We start from the raw sequence: 21,425 nt of genomic DNA on the forward strand, positions 1-21,425 counted from the left end.
CAGTCCGAGCCTGCATGCAGCAAGTCCTGGACAACATCCAGGCTTGGGCTCATAAGTGGCAAGTAACATTTGCGCCTGACAAGTGCCAGGCAATGACCATCTCCAACAAGAGAGAGTCTAACCACCTCCCCTTGACATTCAACAGCATTACCATCGCCGAATCCCCCACCATCAACATCCTGGGGGGTCACCAATGACCAGAAACTTAACTGGACCAGCCATATAAATACTGTGGCTACAAGAGCAGGTCAGAGGCTGGGTATTCTGCGGCGAGTGACTCACCTCCTGACTCCCCAAAGCCTTTCCACCATCTACAAGGCACAAGTCAGGAGTGTGATGGAATACTCTCCACTTGCTTGGATGAGTGCAGCTCCAACAACACTCAAGAAGCTCGACACCATCCAGGACAAAGCAATCCGCTTGATTGGCACCCCATCCACCACCCTAAACATTCACTCCCTTCACCACCGGCGCTCAGTGGCTGCAGTGTGTACCATCCACAGGATGTACTGCAGCAACTCGCCAAGGCTTCTTCGACAGCACCTCCCAAACCCGCAACCTCTACCACCTAGAAGGACAAGGGCAGCAGGTACATGGGAACAACACCACCTGCACGTTCCCCTCCAAGTCACACACCATCCCGACTTGGAAATATATCGCCGTTCCTTCATCGTCGCTGGGTCAAAATCCTGGAACTCCCTTCCTAACAGCATTGTGGGAGAACCGTCACCACACTGACTGCAGCGGTTCAAGAAGGCGGCTCACCACCACCTTCTCAAGGGCAATTAGGGATAGGCAATAAATGCCGGCCTTGCCAGCGACGCCCACATCCCATGAACGAATAAAAAAAATGTAGGCCATCAGGTCCAGAGAATTTGTCGGCTTTTAGTCCCATTAATATCTCCTGTACTTTTTCTTTACTAATATTAATTACTTTAAGTTCCTCACTCTCATTAGACCTTTGGTTCCCCACTATTTCTGGTATGTTTTTTGTGTCTTCTACTGTAAAGACAGATACAAAATAGTTGTTAAGCGTCTCTGCCATTCCCTTATTCCCCATTTTAATTTCTCCTGTCTCAGCCTCTAAGGGACCCAAGTTTACTGTCGCTACTCTCTTCCTTTTTACATACTTGTAGAAGCTCTTACAATCTGTTTTTATATTTCTTGCTAGTTTACTCTCATATTCTATTTTCTCCCAGTATCAATTTTTTGGTCATCCTTTGCTAGTTTCTAAAACTCTCCCATTCCTTAGGCTTACTACTCTTCTTGGCAACTTTATAAGTTTCTTCTTTTAATCTAATACTATCCTTAACCTCTATAGTTAGCCACGGATGGATCATTTTTCCTGTGGAGTTTTTATTTCTCAATGGAATATATATTCGCTGAGAATTATGAAATATTTCTTTAAATATTGGCCATTGCTTATCTATCGTCATATCTTTTAATCTAATTTCCCAATCTACCTTAGCCAACTCGCCCCTTGTACCTATGCAATTAGCTTTGTTTAAGTTTAAGACTGTAGTTTCGGACTTAAGTACATCACCTTCAAACTCAATATGAAATCCTACCATATGATCATTCTTCCCCAGAGGATCCCTTACTATGAGATTACTAATTAACCCTGTCTCATTACACAAGACAAGATCTAAAATTGCCTGTTCCCTGGTTGATTCCACGATGTACTGTTCTAGGAAACTGTCTCGAATGCATTCCATGAATTCGTCCTCCAAACTACTTTTGCCAATTTGATTTGCCTGGTCTATTTGAAGATTAAAATCCCACACGATTATTGCATTATCTTTGTTACAAGCTCCTCTTATTTCTTGATTAATACTCTGTCCAACAGTATAACTACTGTCAAGGGGCCTATAAACTACTCCCATCAGTTTTTCCTGCCCCTTGTTATTTCTTAATCTCCACCCATACTGATTCTACTTCCTGATCTTCCGAGCAAATATCCTTTCTCAATACTGTCTTCATGGCATACTTTATTATCAAGGCTACCCCCCCACCCCCCAACCCTTTTCCATTTTGTCTGTCTTTTTGAGAAGTCAAGTTACTGGAATATTTAGTTCCCAACCTTGGTCACCTTGCAACCACCTCTCAGTAATGGCTACTAGATCAAACCCATTTACCTCTATTTGTGCCATTAATTTGTCTATCTTATTCTAAATGCTTCGTGCATTCAGATAAAGCACATTTATTTTTAACTTTTTACTATTTTTCTTTGATTTGACTCTATTCACTGATGCACTATTACTGTTAAACTCACTGTCCCTTCCTGACACACTCTGCTTATCTTTACCCAAATTTTCCCACTGCTCTACAACCTTGACTTTTCTCTTTAGATTTATAAATTTACCCTCACCTGAACACCGCCTCCCCCCCCCCCGCCCACCCTTTTTAGCTTAAAGCCGTATTCTACCGCCCTAGTTATTCGATTCACCAGGACACTGGTCCCTGCCCGATTGAAGTGGAGCCCGTCCCAATGGAACAGCTCCCTCTTTTCCCAGTACTGGTGCCAGTCTCACGAAACGAAACCAGTCTCCCACACCACTCTTTGAGCCATGCATTTAACTCTCTGGTCTGTTTGACCCTATGCTAATTTGTGCGTGGCTCAGGGAGTAATCCAGAGATTATTATCTTTGAGGTTCTGCTTATTAATTTGGATTAATTTAAATACTGTCAAGTTTCTAATCTGGACTACATGAAGCCTAAGGAAGTCAATCTAGTGTATTCAGCCTAGCAGAACAGCAGAGTGTTGCTGGAAGTTTTGAGGCTGCAGTTACTGGTGTTCTGAAGTTGCACATCTATAACACTCCATTTCCTGAGGATATTCATCATTTAATTTCCCCCCTTTTTCTTCCTCTTATGATCTTCCACCTGTAGCCAGAAAGGTAAGTGAATAACCTACTCATGTGCCTCTGATAATACACTCTGAATCAGCCATAAAAAGACATGTGCAAATGGCTTGGAGGTGATTTTCCAGTTTTCCATTTCTGTTGGGAACCACCTGGTCTCTTTCAACACATGTATTGATGCTCAAACTTGCTGCCTCACTTTGTTCTTAATATCAAGGAGGAGGGGAGGGGGGCTAGTTCTTTGTTTAATTACTTGCTGAATTAAACCTGCAGTGTTACAATATCATACTTTAATCTCTTTTTTGCCGTGTCAATTTTCTCCCTCCTTAAGTCATTTACTCCGTGCTGGTGCATGGTTCCCTGGGTACCAGGCATCCTACGGTAGTCATTATTAATGTGTGAGTGTTGACAGACTATTCCTTCCAGGAGGGGGTGCATTACAGCCAAGCTCAATCTTGTCCTCACCTGGTGCCCACAGATGTGCATTGTAGCAGGGGTCTGTAAGAAATACTCAAGTTAAAGGATTAATCCTCATAAGACATATACACATTCTGGGACAGTCTGGTAAGACATAAGAGGCATACACACATTCTGGTATAGCCTGGTGTAGCTAATTAGTACCTTTGTATCAGCTCGAAATAGGCACCTGTCAAAATTGAAGAACAAAGGCAGATTGATTTGTCATCGTGCTTAGACAGATAACCCTTAATGAAGCGTTGAGAGAGTTGTTATCAAGAGTGTTGTTTCCTCCTAATGATTTAGACACTGGGAAGAAAAAAGGCGGGAAGAGATAAGTGAAGTATAGTTTTTGGTAAATAAATTAAAATCTGGCAATTATCGTCTTTTTAGTTGAATGATACCTTTGAAAGTGTTCCATGTGGCTGAATTGGTTACTGCGATTGGTTATTTTCAGCTATTTTACTTGAAGAGGGATATCCTTTGTGATATTTTAAGGTATTTAAGGTTATACATTGTGCACCTAAATCAGATATTTGTTCGACGGCTCAAATCTGGGAAGATTTTAGAAAGCATTTGAATTAGGTTAGAAGGCTCCAGCCAATCTTAGAAAGTTGAAAGAATGTAAAGTTGAATCTTTAAGACAAGTTAACCGTTTAGATCAACAATAGAAGTAGATTGCAAAATGTATCACAACCAGTAATTTAATAGTCTATGTTCTGGGCACAGATTGAAGGTACACTGTAACAACAACAGAGAATTATAGTATGTGCGAGGTTAGTTAAAGCTAGGATGAGAAAATGACTGAAGAAAGATGGTTATAACAATGGACAATGACTTGCCACAGGTTGCCCCACAGGTGACGATAAAACATCTCAGACGGAGGCAGAACTTTCCAATGCCACAGCAGTCTGCTACTCAAAGAAAGAGGTTGTGTGATTTTATACGCTTGTTACCAAGGGGAAGCCTTAACACTGGAAACCCTCTGGTGATATACTGAACACAGACTGTAAACTTAACCTTGCAATGTCCTTATTATAATCTTGGACATCAAACATAATTAAGATATTGTGATACACTTAAATTCTTGTTGCACCTATGATGACTTAGAATGTGTTGATTGATATTAAGCATGAATTTGCTTTTATTGTAATCACCAATACTTACATTTTTGCTGCATTATTGCAGAGGTAGTTAAATATAGTGATAGTTAATGCACTTCTGTGTCCAACTCTGCTTTTGATGCCTCTAGCAAGTAGGAATTAAGTTGCACTCCACTCAGAATTGTGCTGTGGTCCTGCTGTATACAGACCTGGCTTGATTAATGATCAATATCTTTCAGATTGGGGTGGGACAATTCTTATTTAGGTGTTGCATATGAAACCTTTGATATAAATGATTAATCTCAAACTGAATTTCCAATATGTATAAATTGTTAAAAAATTAAGGGGGAGGGGAGAGAAGATTCATTTAATATCCTTCAATGAATATAGGTTACTTAATGGAATTTTCTGATATAATATTTCTTGCATATTACAAGGGATTTAGCATCCAAAAGTTCCAATTGGTCACTGTATAATCATCAGGAGCAGAAACGCAGCCTAACTTTTCTCTGCCTAATTGAGAGGTACTGAGGCCAAGTGTTGCTTTCCTGGCTTAGAAAAGCTGACTCAGTGGAGATCAGAAATCAAACATGGAATCTTCCTGGGCTATATGGTTCAGCTACTCCCTGAATAATCTCACTGACCCACTGGGCAGCCACTCGAAGCTAAACTTTCCTATTTTCATGAATGCAAAATTACATCTTTTCAAATAATTGTGCTGTTGTACTACAGCATAGTTTATAATCCCCCCCTTGCTTTAACCCCTGATAAAGAATATAAAAATAAGTGCCCCCTTACCACATCCTTAATAATGGATTCCAGCATTTTCCCGACTGCTGAAGTCAGGCTAACTGGCCTGTCGTTCCCTGTTTATTCTCTCCCTACTTTCTTGAATAGCGGGGTTACATTTGCTACCTTCCAATCCACTGGGACCACTCTAGAATCTTGGGAATTTTGAAAGATCACAACCAATGCATCCACTATCTCTGCAGCCACCTCTTTTAGAACCTGAGGATGTAGGCCATCAGGTCTAGGGGATTTGTCGGCTTTTAGTCCTATTAATTTCTCCAGTATTTTTTCTTTACTAATATTAATTACTTTAAGTTCCTCACTCACATTAGACCCTTGGTTCCCTACTATTTCTGGTATGTTTTTTGTGTCTTCTACTATGAAGACAGATATTTGTCCAACGTCTCTGCCATTTCTTCATTCCCCATTGTAACTTTTCCTGTCTCAGCCTCTAAGGGGCCAACTTTTACTGTCGCTACTCTCTTCCTTTTTACATATTTGTAGAAGCTCTTACAATCTGTTTTTATATTTCTTGCTAGATTACTCTCATATTCTATTTTCTCCCACTATCTATTTTTTGGTCATTCTATGCTGGTTTCTAAAGCTTTCCCAATCCTCAGGCTTACTACTCTTCTTGGCAACATTATAAGCCTCTTATTTTAATCTAATACTATCCTTAACTACTTTAGTTAGCCACGGATAGATCACTTTTCCCATGGAGTATCTGGAGAAACAATCAAATATGTCCAGTGCTATGAACAATTAACAATTAACCTTTATCATCAGACAATTAAACAACCTAATCTAATCAGGATAGCTCCAGCTTAGACAGCACTTGTCAAACACCACAGATGGCCAATAGCATGCTATTATCTAAGTCCTTTGGAAATTGCTGTTCATTATTTCTATGAAGTCCTTATGCCTCGCAGATTGCCATCCCAAAGATGTGGCTGTACTTCAAAAGATTTTATGGATATTAAGAATCCAATACTTTTAATTAACCAGTTAGTTCATTTTGACCTGGCTGCAACGTATGTGGAGTCAAGATGTTACTCCATAGATAAGAACACCTACATAATTTCAAAAAAGACTGTAACTAGTAGGGATGAAGTGAGGTGGCTACTCCTTTTTTGGGAATTGTTTGGCTATCATTTACTTGAAAAAAATTTGCCAAGAAAACCATTTAAAGGAAACTCAGCTGACTGTTTTTCTGTTTAATCCTTTTGTGAAATAGTTCAAAGCTACTGTTATTTGGACTAACTCGATATTACTGCTTGCTGCTGTAAAAGGCTTAATCCTTGAATAAACTTGTTTGGTAGCTTAGTCTACTACAACAATGTCTGGTGTGACTGATATTAATTGTTCTCTGAAGTGACAAATAAACAGGTTTATTGTTCGCCCATGGCACTCCATCCAAGATTACTACGTCTTACTTCATAGGAAGCATAGACTTGCCTATGGGAGTTGACTTTTTGTTGCGCATAAGAAAAAGTATCTGGAGATGCTCAAATCATAATAGTCAGGTTGCATATTTTTGAAAAAAAATGCATTACAACATGGGAACAGGAGTAGGCCATTCAGCACCTTGAACCTGTTCCTCCATTTAATTAGATCATGGCGGATCTGTACCTCAACCCCATTTACCTGTCCTCATAATTTAACCCTTTTAGTCCTGGTATCATTCTGGTGATTTTGCACTGCACCCCCTCCGAGGCCAAAATATGCTTCCTCAGATGTGGTGCCGAGAACTGAACACAGTACTCCAGATGGGGTCTGACCAAGGCTCTATGGGCATGATTTTAGCATGGAGCTGGGAATTGAGTGGGTGGGAAACCCGGAAGCAAATTGAGTACATTGGAATCTGCGATCACAACTCAATTGAAGGTAATTCATTTTGCTTCTGGGTTTCTAACTATTTTTACTGCCCACCTGTTTTGGGGGTTAAAATTCCCCCTACATCTCTAGAAACTTGCTGTATTTCCAAAAAAAATGACAAATTGCTCTATGGTCTTATTATATGAGTGTGAGTAAGTACTTACAAAGTCCTAAAAGTTGTTTAAGTGGGATCAAATGTTGTGAGCGGGGTGAAATTTTGTAGGGGTTAGACTAAAGGTACTCAAGTTGGGAGGCTGAGGAAGGGGGAGGGGGGAAAATGAATACTCTTTAATAAACTCCACTTTAATCACCAGTAATAGCCAAAGCAATTTCCTCAGATAATTATCTCAACCCTCCTTGAGTGATTTTCTTTCAAAACCTTCACTCTTACTGTATCTATGCTCCCACTGAAAGCTGTCCTTTCTTTGATGAGCCATGTACTACTCCCCAACTCATCACTGATAAAACTTGATGCTTTGGATCTCTATCTGTTTGAATTGTTTAAAATAGTCTCTAATAAACCCATTTATTTATAGAGCTAGTCAAATATCCAGCAATACCCAAGTTTCAAAGAAGCTACCAGTTTGATTTAATCTGCATTAGCCTCCCTGCACTTTGTGGAACAAATCAAAATTTCTTGCAGTTAGGCATTTGATGGACAGAGCAAAATCTATTCTCTTTTATCTGGGCACAGAATCAGATCCTGTTCATTTTGAAATGGCCTATATTAAACACCATCCAGAGTAGATAAACTTACCCTGAAGAATGTATTATATTTCATATGGCCAAAGATTACATTTTTTGAATAACTCTCAAAGAAATTGTTGGGTTTGAAACAAAATGTAATTTTACATTTTAATTAAGTAAAAATCACTATATGCACAATACAAAATGTAACCCGTCTGCTTTGAGGCTTAAAGTGACCCAAAGTGCCATTTTTAATAGAAGTATTTAATGTTTAAAAATTACTTCTGAGAAGTAAGATAACACATAATCTGAAAGTTAAGCAGGATTCTTTAATATAAGAAACTGATAGGGGAATTTATTGAAAGCTCACATTCTCCACAGTATTTACTGATGATTTGTTACGAGTAAGTTCAAAACAGCACCTTACTTAAAACAGTTATGTCCATTAATTAACAAGTCATTTAAATAGAAATTTGAGACACACTTTCTCACCAGTTTATTTTGGTGTACGTGATTAGAAATTTACATGGTTCCTTTCAGCTTTGTTTCAGTTTCAATGATTCACTATTCCACTGCCCGAATATCAAGATTTCTAAGTTTGGTAGCAACAGCTGTTCAAGAGAAGGTCATACAGAAATAAAAGGACAACACCTATTCATTCAAAATGTCACTGTATAAGAGCATGGGAAAACTAGTTACATTGCAAGTCACCTTTTCAACTCCCACACATACGACTATTAATGGAGAAACCTAGTCACTAAAAGTACATTAAGGAGCCAAGGTCACGAGGGAAACAAACAGAGCTTGCTGTTATGCGAAAGCAAAGAAACAACTTGGTCTCCTGCAAAAACCTTTCGACCTTGCAAAGTGCACCTATGAATGTTAAGCTCCTTTGGCAGACCACAAAGCTCCTGTTCACACTTCTTCCGTTAACAGTGCTTCACTGCAAAGAATACTGCTAGGGCCTTTAAAAACAATCTTCTGGGTCATATAGTGTTACACCAACCTGCCTTTTGATGGATTATGTACATAGCAAACTTGGGATAAATACTGCACTCAGCACATGAGATTGTTGGTTCAGCTTGGAAGTGGCAAAGTCAAATCGGGTTACAGCACAACACAGAACACACAAACCTCAAATCAAAATTTGGCTATTGCTGGAAAATTATTAGCATTGTAAAGCAGATTTACCATCACTTGTGTACAAAGCTTGCAATTAAGACACTGCTATCGGAAATGCTAAACAAAAAAAAATTCTATTTAAACAGGTTACACAATTAAAAACAGTAAACAGCATGTTACATTCCTAGTTTCCATATAAATATTTTCTCTCTCAATTAATTCACAGCAGCTCCTGTGAGCAGCCTCTACCCCCATGATCTAGAAATTGTATTTTTATTGATAATCTGGATTCGCAGAGCAATGTGACCCAAGAATTAAGAATTCTTCGTACTTGGAATAATCTGCTTACTCAAAGTACCCCAGTCCCAAACGACAATACCACACTCTTTAGATTGATGGAATACTGAACAAAGAGCAGTTTTTATTTGTTTGAATACTGTATCTAACTGAAGCTGATACATTTTCATCTGCACAGCCTTGCACCACTTACATGTCACCAGACAAAAACAATAGACGAACCATTATCTCAATCAGGATGGGAGAACCAATTTAATCCATTCTGTACTGCAAGAATTAAGATATCAGAAAACAACTTTTAGCTTAAAATGCATGTAGCTAACAACATACTTTACTGGTTGTAGCTGCAAATACATTCTGTAGCTGAGTGTATAATAATCTTAAGTAAATGATGCACAGGGCTCATGTTAAGGTGCCCCATACATTTTGCTCAGCTGAAAAAAAGCCAAAATGGCAGACAGACCAGAAGTAACTTCTCAGAAACATAACAAAACTCAATTTGAGACAAAGAAATGGACCTAGTTATTTAGGTTTTGAAAATGACCAAACTGCAAAAGCAGTTTTGTACATACAACAGAGCTCTCACCCTGGCCAGGAGAGAGGAAAAACTATGAAACAAATACAAAGTCTCAGGTCAAGGCGAGTGGTGATTTAACAATGTCCACACGCAGCCAAAGAAGAACCTGGACTCAAAATAAAGGACCATGAGGAGCACTGGCAATAAATCAGCAGGCCAGTGATGTCCAAAAGAAAGCTTTGCAAACAATGTACAGGTATGACATGTTCCAAGTATTTTGGATGTAATCTTTATAGCTTAGAAATTTCTGTTTGCAACATTAGCACACAAATGCTTGATGCATTCATATAACACTCCTCTGCTGTTTTGGCAGAAGTGTTAACTTGTTTAAATATACATCCCAATGGAATTTAGCAATTATTGATAAGAGTCATAAAACAGTTAATTAAAAATCCTTTGTAACATGGGTTCTTTGTGGTGAGACAAGTGTATAACAAGTTTATATTAAAGATCTACAGAATTGTCTTAAACATGTTCACATCCTGTCAAATTAATAAGGTTCTAAAGGTCGAAAACATCTTTAGAAATAATACTTTTATTGATTCATATGATACATGGAACTGATCATGTGTCATTAATATAATTTAATTATCACATGACAGAGCAATTGACAATTACGCGCATATATTGTTATTGCTTCTTATTCACTGGGTCAAAATCCTGGAATTCCATACCTATCAACAACTTACATTGATATAACGCATTTAATGTAGAAAAAATGTCCCAAAATGCTTCACAGATGTATAATAAAAAAATGGATGCTGAGCCAAAGAAGGAGATATTAGTAGGGGTGACTTTCGTCAAGAGGTGGGTTTTAAGAATTATCTTAAAGGAGGAGCGGGAGGTGAGGAGGAATGGTTTAGGCAGACAATTACAGAACGTGAAGCCTAGGTGGTTGAAGGCATGGCCACCAATGGTGGGGGTGGGGGTGGGGGGGGACTAAAGACCAGAGTCAGAGGAACAGAGACGTTCGGATGGGTTGTAGAGCTGGAGGAGGTTACAGAGATAGGGAAGCGCAAGGCTATGAAGGGTTTTAAACACAAGGATGAGAATTTTATATTTGAGGCGCTGGGGACCCCAGAGCCAACATAGGTTAGAAAGCACAGGGGAGATGGGTGAGTGGAACTTGGTGCAGAATAGAATATGGGCAGCAAAGTTTTGGATGAACTGAAGTTTACGGAGGGTGGTGGATGGGAGACTGGCCAGGAGAGCATTGGAATAGTTGAGCCTGGAGGTGACAAAGGCATGCATGACGGTTTCAGTAGCAGACAGACTGAGATGGGCGAAGCCGTGCGATGTTACAGATGTGGAAGCAGGTGGTTTTGGTGATGGAGAGGTTACGGGATTGGAAACTCAGTTCAGAGTCAAATAGGACACCAATGTTGCTAACAGTCTGGTTCATAAGAACATAAGAACATAAGAAATTGGAGCAGGAGTAGGCCAATCGGCCCCTCGAGCCTGCTCCGCCATTCAATAAGATCATGGCTGATCTGATCCCAACCACAAATCTAAAGAACACAAGAAGTCGGAGCAGGACCCGGCCACATAGCCCCTGGGCCCTCTCCGCCACCCACAGGGCATTGACCGATCCGAACTCAGCTTCATGTCCAATTTCCTGCCCGCTCCCCATAACCCCTAATTCCCTTTACTTCTAGGAAACTGTCTATTTCTGTTTTAAATTTATCTAATGATGTAGCTTCCACAGCTTCCTGGGGCAGCAAATTCCATAGACCTACCACCCTCTGAGTGAAGAAGTTTCTCCTCATCTCAGTTTTGAAAGAGCAGCCCCTTATTCTAAGATTATGCCCCCTAGTTCTAGTTTCACCCATCTTTGGGAACATCCTTACTGCATCCACCCGATCAAGACCCTTCACAATCTTATATGTTTCAATAAGATCGCCTCTCATTCTTCTGAACTCCAATGAGTAGAGTCCCAATCTACTCAACCTCTCCTCATATGTCCGCCCCCTCATCCCCGGGATTAACCGAGTGAACCTTCTTTGTACTGCCTCGAGAGCAAGTATGTCTTTTCTTAAGTATGGAGACCAAAACTGTATGCAGTATTCCAGGTGCGGTCTCACCAATACCTTATATAACTGCAGCAATACCTCCTTGTTTTTATATTCTATCCCCCTAGCAATAAAAGCCAACATTCCGTTGGCTTTCTTGATCACCTGCTGCACCTGCATACCAACTTTTTGATTTTCTTGCACTAGGACCCCCAGATCCCTTTGTACTGCAGTACTTTCCAGTCTCTCGCCATTAAGAAAATAACTTGCTCTCTGATTTTTCCTGCCAAAGTGCATAACCTCACATTTTCCAATATTATATTGCATCTGCCAAATCTCCGCCCACTCACCCAGCCTGTCTATATCCCCTTGCAGGTTTTTTATGTCCTCCTCACTCTCTACTTTCCCTCCCATCTTTGTATCATCTGCAAATTTTGATATGTTGCACTCGGTCCCCTCCTCCAAATCGTTAATATAGATTGTAAAGAGTTGGGGACCCAGCACCGACCCCTGTGGAACACCACTGGTTACTGGTTGCCAGTCCGAAAATGAACCATTTATCCCAACTCTCTGCTTCCTGTTTGATAACCAATCCTCCACCCATGAGACAGAGGTCTGGGAGGGAGACAGAATCAGTGGCAAGAGTATGGAGTTTGTGACAGGGGCCGAAGAGGATAGCTTTGGTCTTCCCAATGTTTAGCTGGAGGAAATTGTAGCTCATCCAAGACTGGATGTTCGACAAGCAGTCTGACAATACAGAGGCAGTGGAGGGGTCGAGACAGATAGTGGAGAGGTACAGCTGGATATTGTCAGCTTACATGTGGAACCTGACGTCATGTCTTCGGATGATGGCAAGGATTGTCAATAAATGTATTACTTCCATCCCAAGAGCAAATAAGAAAACAAAAGATGGCTTACAAAAGTAATCAGCTGAACGAAATGGTATACAATGTACCAAACCTCTTAAAAAAAAACTATGTTGCAACTTAGTTAAAATTATAATAAACTGTCTAAAAAGTTCTGATTTAGATGATAAATAGTCCTGATTTCAGGAATATTTGCTAGGTCTTCCTATAGAAAGTGGAATGGAAATAACATTATAAACAAAACGTGAAGCTGGAAATACGAAGAGGTTAATCACAGCATTCTGGAGAATATTTGCCGACTTTAACTGTCCGCCTCCTGTTTCGTCCATTTCACTCAGGACTAATCACAACTGATTTCATCTTAACAATACGGGGCAAACAAATTTGAAAAGTAAAGGACGTGGAATGTGATTTTGTTATTAATTAAACTATAAGATATTGTCAACACAAGAACAAAAACTCCAAGCTTCCATCTGAGTTATATCTGGTCAACAGTACCAAACATTAGTATCTGAAAGTGCCAGCTTGGCTCAGTGGTAGCACTTTTGCCTCTGAGACAGAAGGTTGTGGGTTCAAGGATTTGGGCACATAACCTAGGCCGACAGTTCAGTGCACTACTGAGGGTATATTGCATTGTTGGAGGTGCTGCCTTCAGGATAAGACTTTCAATGAGGCCCTGCTCAGGTGGATGTAAAAGATCCCATGGCATTATTCAAAGAAGAATAGGGAGTTTTTCTGGTGTGTTGGCAAACATTCATCCCTGAACATCACCACCAAAATAGATTAATTAGGCCATTTATCTCATTTGCAGTTTGTGACTCATGTGTTGCCTACATAACAGTGCTACACTTCAAATGCACTTCATTGTTGTGAAGCGCTTTGAGATGTCCTGTGAAAGATGCTATATAAATGCCAGTTCTTTTCCTAAATTTAAGGTAGTATGACAATATAAATCCTTCATAATACAACTCCCCCACTATTCTTATGTAAAATTGATTACACTTCAGGGAAAAGTTGGCTTCTGTCCAACATTCCTTTTCACACACTTGTATGTAATGTTTACCAAAGCTAGAAATAGATTCCTCCAGAAAATGGTATCAAAACAGTGCAACTATGGTACTGTATGTATTGTGCATGATAATACAAGTTGTGAACAGCAGGTAAGCTTAAATGTAAATGATCAAAACACTCACAGCTTCCTATAAAGCAGTCAGTTTGAATGTGTTGAGGAAAATTCAAACCAAAACAATTGAAATACTTCAGCTTTTAGCTGAATCACCTCTGAATTAATAACTAAATCAATGTTGCCTGTATATCAGATGGACACTTTGAATGATTGCTTGAAGTAATGTCAAAAAATAAGTACAGCGATTTCGATCAGCTAATATTTGTCTGACAAAGTTGGCTCGAGATAGAATTGGGATGAAACAGATAATGCTAGGTTTTTCGTTTAGTAATAAAAAGGTAACAAAAATCAACTGAGCAACCTACCTTGTGGTGCAGTTCACTTTGTAAAATATTGCACTGTAACAAAGTGCTTTAAAGATGTCCAGCAACAGCAAAAGAGTTCCAGTGTTCTAAGAATTTGTTTATAAAAGGGTGGATACTAGAGAGGTGAGGGTGAAATGCTAGATATACGACAAAGCACCAGCTGAAGTATCCTTGACAGAACTGGAGTAGAACGATGAGCAATCGGAACCTTAATGCTATTAAACCTAGCACCTCATAAACATATGACCCGACCTCTGCAACACAATTTCTTAACTATTCTGAGTGTTAACAAGGCAAAGGCCAATAAGATTTGTATCGTGAGTGACAACTGATTAGAAATGTTGAACACTTGACTTGCAGCCACAAATTTCTTATTCACACCATAATTTAATTAATAAGTTACTGTTATAAAAACAGATTGGATAATTTGATCTTACGTGATCATGGAAGAAAGCAATATTGGAAAACCAATGCTGTCAAATGAGATTTAATCTTAACGATAACTTACTTTCAAGTGATTGGAGGTCCAGCACATAGAAAATAACTGTTCTTAAAGGCAGTTCAGCTTATCAGAGCTGATTTTAAATAGGCACCTCTGTACTACACTGTAAAAATTCTCTGACAGGATTAACGAACTAGGTCACACTGGTTACAGATGCAAGGACTACATTATTTATTTTCAACAAAAAATGTATTTTATAATATTGGCATTGTACCGTTCTTACAGTATGTTTATATTGTAGAACTGTTCCTACTGTTTTTCCAAACTCACCTATTACAGCCTGGCCACATTCAGCTGTATTCAGGATTGTTGGAGTCAGCCATTTATTTTTGCCTTTGTGGAGGTTGGTCTCTGGAAGAACTAACACCATCTTGATTGCATTGCTGCCTTGTCTGTAACACAGCAATGCCTACTGAGGCAATGCTGCAACAAAAATGCAACATTAGCAGCTCATACCCTAAATATAGCTGCCTCTTTTTAATCTCTAAATTGGGCAACAATGTAAAACAGAACTCAGAACCAGGACAACGATGATGAGTAGGAGCGCAGTTCTCCCAATTGCCATATTTTACTTTTCAGAAATGAAATCACTTTGGCAATGCTCCAAGGGAGGCTTTCCTCACACAGATTTCTGACATTATTAATTAGTCACCCTCTGGAAATTAACACATTAAAGACTGCGGTAACATTTCTGCACCCAAACAAACCAAATAACAAGCCGGGGCCACACCAGCTCGCAGACAGACACATTCCATTTGCCCTGTTTCTCTGCCAATTTAAGAAGCCAGCACGAATAAAAGACTCTTTTCATTACGATTTCAGCCAGCACCTAGCAAAGCTCCTATCTTTTCCACCCTTCGTGACTAGTCTCTCTTAAGCCTTCACCAAAGCTTGGGTTTTTCCCACCTATCAATCAGTTTCCATTAAATGACAAATTGGATAGAAAAAGGCAGACATGTTACTTCGGATAAAGTAAGAATAGGTCCCAGTTATGCAAAAGTTCCTGTTTAACCACGTCTTCATTTACAATCTATAATACCTTGAAGTTAAAAGGTAGGTTTAAGTTGTAATTTTCCTTGCTCGTTGCTATTTTCATGCCTTCTCTTTAGGTCCCTGAAGGTCTCTCACATCAGTCTTCGTCAGCAGAGAGCACAGGCAGGCAACTTGCTACTGGGCAGATGCCAATGTCTACCTTCAGTCAGATGCTGGAGGGTGCTTCAAAATGGACCAGCGAGACTCAGCTACTGATTTCCTCCCTTCCTACTTGAAGCTTTTCCTGATGATATGATTCAGATCAGCATTCACCATGTAGGTAACTGCATGCACAAAGCCACATCCCACTTTTGTCTGACAGATCACACTAGGTTAACACAATGCATCATCATGAAGCCCTATTTTTAGTTAATTTTAATTGCAATCTTTGGAAACATAGAGGGCATCTTTCTCCTCATATAAATGGCCAACAACTTGAAAATCCCCTATAAGGCAAGTTAATGGTGCCCAATTGTTAATGTTTAAAGCTTTTTGCTTCTGTAAATGGGAAAGGGTTTCAGTGCTTCATGAACTATTAATGTTGAGTAGTTACCTATCACATTACCTATTCACAGTGAGCTCTGGCCCTGGTACCATTGGGCCTGGCATTGGCAGTTTACCAAAGGGAGCTGAGGGAAATTGCATCCTTATGAGCCCTTAAAGCCAAAGATTAAAGCGATGTGGCCACGGGAAAGTAGATGGCTGCATTTGAGGCAAACACTGTTTCAGTCTTTCCAAAGGCTGCAAATATCTTAAATGTATTTTTGAGTTTGAGGAAAGACTCAATGGAAAGGCAATTGATGAAGCAGCACAGCACCTAAACCCTCTGTTTGAAGTATGGAGTAGTGTTACTGAATGAGGGGGGGTGTGAGCAGGGTTGTCCTGTTTGGCAGTCCAGGGCGCTGTACCCAGAGGACAGTAGCGTGGCAAGCCTGGCAGGAGTTGGTTGACAGGCTAACACTGTGTACCCTACCCGTACAATCACAGAACAGATGTGGAAGAAAATGACACACCTTAATTGAGTTCTTTGATGAAGTAACGGAGAGGGTTGATGAGGGGAGTGTGGTTGATGTTGTGTATATGGACTTTCAAAAGGCATTTGATAGAGTACCACATAATAGACTTGTTAGCAAAATTAAAGCCCATGGGATTAAAGGGACAATGGCAGCGTGGATACAAAATTGGCTAAGGGTCAGAAAGCAGAGAGTAGTGGTGAACGGTTGTTTTTCAGACTGGAGAGAAGTATACAGTGGTGCCCCCCAGGGTCAGTATTAGGACCACTGCTTTTTTTGATACATTAATGACCTGGACTTGGGCATAAATTCAAAGTTTCCTGATGACATAAAACTCAGAAATGTAGTAAACAATGTGAAGGATAGTAACAGACATCAGGAGGACATAGACAGACTGGTGAAATGGGCAGAAACATGGCAGATGAAATTTATCGCAGAGAAGTATTAAGTGATGCATTTTGGTAGGAAGAATGAGGAGAGGCAATATAAACTAAATGGTACAATTTTAAAGGGGGTGCAGGAACAGGGAGACCTGGGGGTGCACAAATCTTGAAGGTGGCAGGACAAGTTGAGAAGGCTGTTAAAAAAGCATATGGGATCCTGGGCTTTATTAATAGAGGCATATAGTACAAAAGCAAGGAAGTTATGCTAAACCTTTATAAAACACTGGTTAGGCCTCAGCTGGAGTATTGTGTTCAATTCTGGGCATCACACTTTAGGGAAGGATGTCAAGGCCATAGAGAGGGTGCAGAAGAGACTTACTAGAATGGTACCAGGGATGAGGGACTTCGGTTATGTGGCGAGACTGGAGAAGTTGAGGTTGTTCTCCCTAGAACAGAGAAGGTTAAGAGGAGATTTGGTAGAGGTGTTCAAAATCATGAATGGTTTTGATAGAGTAAATATGAAGAAACTGTTTCCAGCTGCAGAAGGGTCAGTAACCAGAGGACACAGATTTAAGGTGATCGGCAAAAGAGCCAGAGACAACATGAGGAAACATTTTTTTAACGCGACGAGTTGCAATGATCTTGAATGAACTGCCTGAAAGGGTGGTGGAAGCAGATTCAATAGTAGCTCTCAAAGGGGAATTAGATAAATACTTGAAGGGAAAAAATTTACAGGGCTATGGGGAAAGAGCAGGGAAATGCGACTAATTGGATAGCTCTTTCAAAGAGCCGGCACAGATACGATGGGCTAAATGGCCTCCTGTTGTGCTGTACCTACTATGATAATGAAGCTGCCAAGGTGAGACTGCCCAACAGTATTATTCACCAGTTAGATGCTCAAGTACACATGCAGCAGTTAGAATCATAGAAGTTTACAACATGGAAACAGGCCCTTCGGCCCAACATGTCCATGTCGCCCAGTTTATACCACTAAGCTAGTCCCAATTGCCTGCACTTGGCCCATATCCCTCTATACCCATCTTACCCATGTAACTGTCCAAATGCTTTTAAAAGACAAAATTGTACCCGCCTCTACTACTGCCTCTGGCAGCTCGTTCCAGACACTCACCACCCTTTGAGTGATAGTGTTGCAAAATGATATTTGGCAGTCATGACATCCTGCTGTTGCTATTCAGGTCCTTGGAACCAGAAAAACTACCCCAAGATTTCTTGTGTATTAATGATTAATACGTTACTGGGTCAATTCATATCTATATATCTTTGGCCCAGAATTTGCTGTCAAAATAACGGTGAGGATAACGGCGCTCATCATTATTTATGTGCAAATCGCACAGCAAATTCAGGCAAGCGGCAGATGCATGGTTAAACGTGAAAATCCAGAAGTTCATGTCCGAGATGCGCTGCTGCACAGTTAACTTCGCAAAAATGATATCTCACCATTTGCTTCACCATTGAAATGCATTGAATGGCGTGAAGTTCCTCTACTTGATTGGTAGATACAAACTAAACTCGCCACAGAAAGCTAGGGCTTGTCCATTTCAGCCTAAGTACCTTTCTTAACGGCATGATAAGTGTTAATTACTGCCAAACAACCTCTGGCACTGAAAATTAACGATTACAAGTGTGGAGTCTCATTCCTTCAGGTTTTAACTGTTGCTGGAGATTTTTAAAAAATTTAATTAAATTTTTCTTCTACTTTTTAATTGTCTTTTTCTCTCTCTCTTAATCCAATCTTTCTTTCCCTCTCTTTAATTCTCTTTCTGTACCTGATTTGAGATTGAATTCACTATTCTAACTTGCACTTCCTTGTTCAGACTGCACTGTTCATTTAACAATGAATCGAATTCGTTAAGGAGATACAGAGTTGCTTGCCCTGTTCACTCAGGTCCCAGATACCCTGTAGAGATGCCATTTCCATCTCCAACTTCCAGTGAAAAATCTCATGGAAATTAAACGGGCAAGGGGGAGTCTAACTAACTATTGATCGGCTATGGCAAATTCTGGGCCATTAAAATTGGTGCATCCTATCATCTGTCAACATTGTTTATGGATTTTTCAATGAAAATTGTGTTCACACCCTCGTTACATTTGTAATTGCCTGTGACACCTGTAGCTGGTGCTCTAATAGGGGCTTCCCATTTGGAGCACTCAACCCTTTGTCAAGTTTTCCAGTCACAAAAATCTGTAACCATGCAAGCACCGATTAAACAACTTGGTTTGAGACTGCCTGCAGTTCCACTGGCCTCTGGGTAGCTCTGCGGCAAACTACTCTCCCAAACATATTGGGCTCGATATTAGGAGGGCTGCGGGTTAGCAGTGGGGGGGGGGGCGACTGGGTGCACGGGTAACGCGCCCGGTGAAATCAGTCTGCCCCGCGCGCGATCGCAGCCTAATTGGATCCACTTACCTGTCCTTCCGGGTTCCCCGCTGCTGAGCTGCGCGTCGGGCGGACTGCGCATACGCAGTAAGGTCTGTCAGCTGGAGGAGCTCTATTTAAAGGGGCAGTCCTCCACTGACAGATGCTGCAACAAATAGGAAAAATTATAGCATGGAGCAGCCCAGGGGGGAGGCTGCTCCCAGGTTAATGATGCCTCACTCCAGGTATCATTGGATGGGCTGAGGAGGAGGGGGAGGACAGAGAGCTTCCTCCCGGCGGGCGGGAGGAAGCGGCCTGCCTCTGCCAACAGGAAGGCCTGGCTCGAGGTGGCAGAGGAGGTCACCTGCACCACCAACATATCACGCACCTGCATACAGTGCAGGAGGCGCTGCAATGACCTAAGTAGGTCAGTCAAAGTGAGTACACTTACTCTTTCCCCTACACTCCGTCTGCCACATCACCGCCCCCACCCCACATCTCCGTCTGCACTGCCAACACTACTCTATCACATCACCCCTCACACCCACTCAAACCTCATCCTCATCTTACCTGCACTTACTCACCTCGCCAGTACTCATCCCGCCACTACCACTCAACCCAATCCTCATACAATCTCATGGCTCTATCTCATACTCACCCTCTCATGCATCTCTTTCACAGTCAGCCTCACTCAACCTGCCACTACCTGTGCTGCAGCCACAGGGCATGCATCACATATGTGCAGTAGGCAGCGTAAGGCAAATGTGTCGTGAGCATGAAGGGGATGCACAAGGGTGTTTGAGGGTTTGTCATGGTTTTTACTTATATTTAATTTCTGACCAACTCACATCACATTGGCACCACTACTGCCACGTCTTTGCGAATCTTGTCTGGTTTGTGCAATAATGCCCTTTCCTGAGGATCACAATGAAGACCCACACCTGATGCCACCCATTGTGTCACTGCAGAGTGGGTGTAGGTGTATTTGCAGGGCTCTTTTGTGCAGACGACTGAGGGACGTCGGCGATGTCCCCGGTTGCACCCTGGAAGGATGCGGAGGAGAAGTTGTTGAGGGCAGTGATGACTTTGACAGCGACAGGTAAGAAGATGGTGCTTGGGCCAGCCGGGAGCAGCTTGGCATGAAGGAGGCTGCAGATGTCCACGACTACATGTCGAGTGACTCTGAGCCTCCGTGTGCACTGCTGCTCAGAGAGGTCCAGGAAGCTGAGCCTCGGTCTGTGGACCCTGTGGCGAGGGTAGTGCCCTCTGCAACGCATCTCTCTCTGCGGTTGCCCTCCCACCTGCTGTGCAGGTGGATGTGTCACAGCACTGTGTTGTGGAGCTCCACGTGTCAGAGGTGGACAGCATGGCCGGCGAGGCTGGTGATGCTGTTCGCCCTCCGAGGAGGTCATGACTGCAGCTACGGCGGCCCCATCCGGAAGATGTACATCTGAGGTGGTCCGTAAGGTAGGTAAATGTGTCTGGACCCCGGGGTAAGTGTGCAAGTTGATGAATTTGATTGTTAGGAAGGTGGTGGAGGCCAATCTTTGTCCAAAGTGACAGAGTGGCCTCCTGCAATGAGTGAGGGTCTCCCCCCCCCCCCCCACACCTGTCAAATGGACCTTTGCAGCTGCCACAGGCTGACAGCTGCAACACGTCGATTTCAACTGGGGGTGTTTCCCCCAGTACGGGAAACAGTCCCAGTTGTTTGTAAAATCCCACCCCTCCTGAAATATTCTCTTAATCAGGTCTGTTAACGACCTGAAATACCTACATAAATACTGTCAAGTGGCACTCCCGCCGGCTTTAATTGCCTGCGGGAGTCCCACATGCGGGGGCTGCGCACGCACGTCAGCGCGTCTGTGGGGAACCCGGAAGTGGGCGGGTTGGAGCCAGGCTCCCGACCCGCTCTGGGATTCCCCGATTTTCGGAGCCCCCCCCCGCCAGGAACGCACCCGATAGCGGGTGTTAATATCGGGCCCAAT

General features: G+C 41.6%; 1 protein-coding gene across 6 annotated transcripts in view; it reads right to left on the bottom strand.

The window, feature by feature from the left end:
• The window catches only part of fto (FTO alpha-ketoglutarate dependent dioxygenase), a 310,743-nt gene that overhangs the window by 37,334 nt on the left and 251,984 nt on the right, over positions 1-21,425 (bottom strand). For 3 of the 6 annotated variants that reach the window (XM_067997874.1, XM_067997875.1, XM_067997877.1), the window contains exon 9: positions 17,443-17,509. The exons of the other annotated variants lie outside the window; for them this stretch is intronic. In XM_067997874.1, the coding sequence (XP_067853975.1) occupies positions 17,443-17,509 (67 nt within the window). The remainder of the gene's footprint in view (positions 1-17,442; positions 17,510-21,425) is intronic. 6 annotated transcript variants of the gene reach the window in all.

Source organism: Heptranchias perlo, chromosome 16 (assembly GCF_035084215.1).
Source record: "Heptranchias perlo isolate sHepPer1 chromosome 16, sHepPer1.hap1, whole genome shotgun sequence".
NCBI lineage: Eukaryota > Metazoa > Chordata > Chondrichthyes > Hexanchiformes > Hexanchidae > Heptranchias > Heptranchias perlo.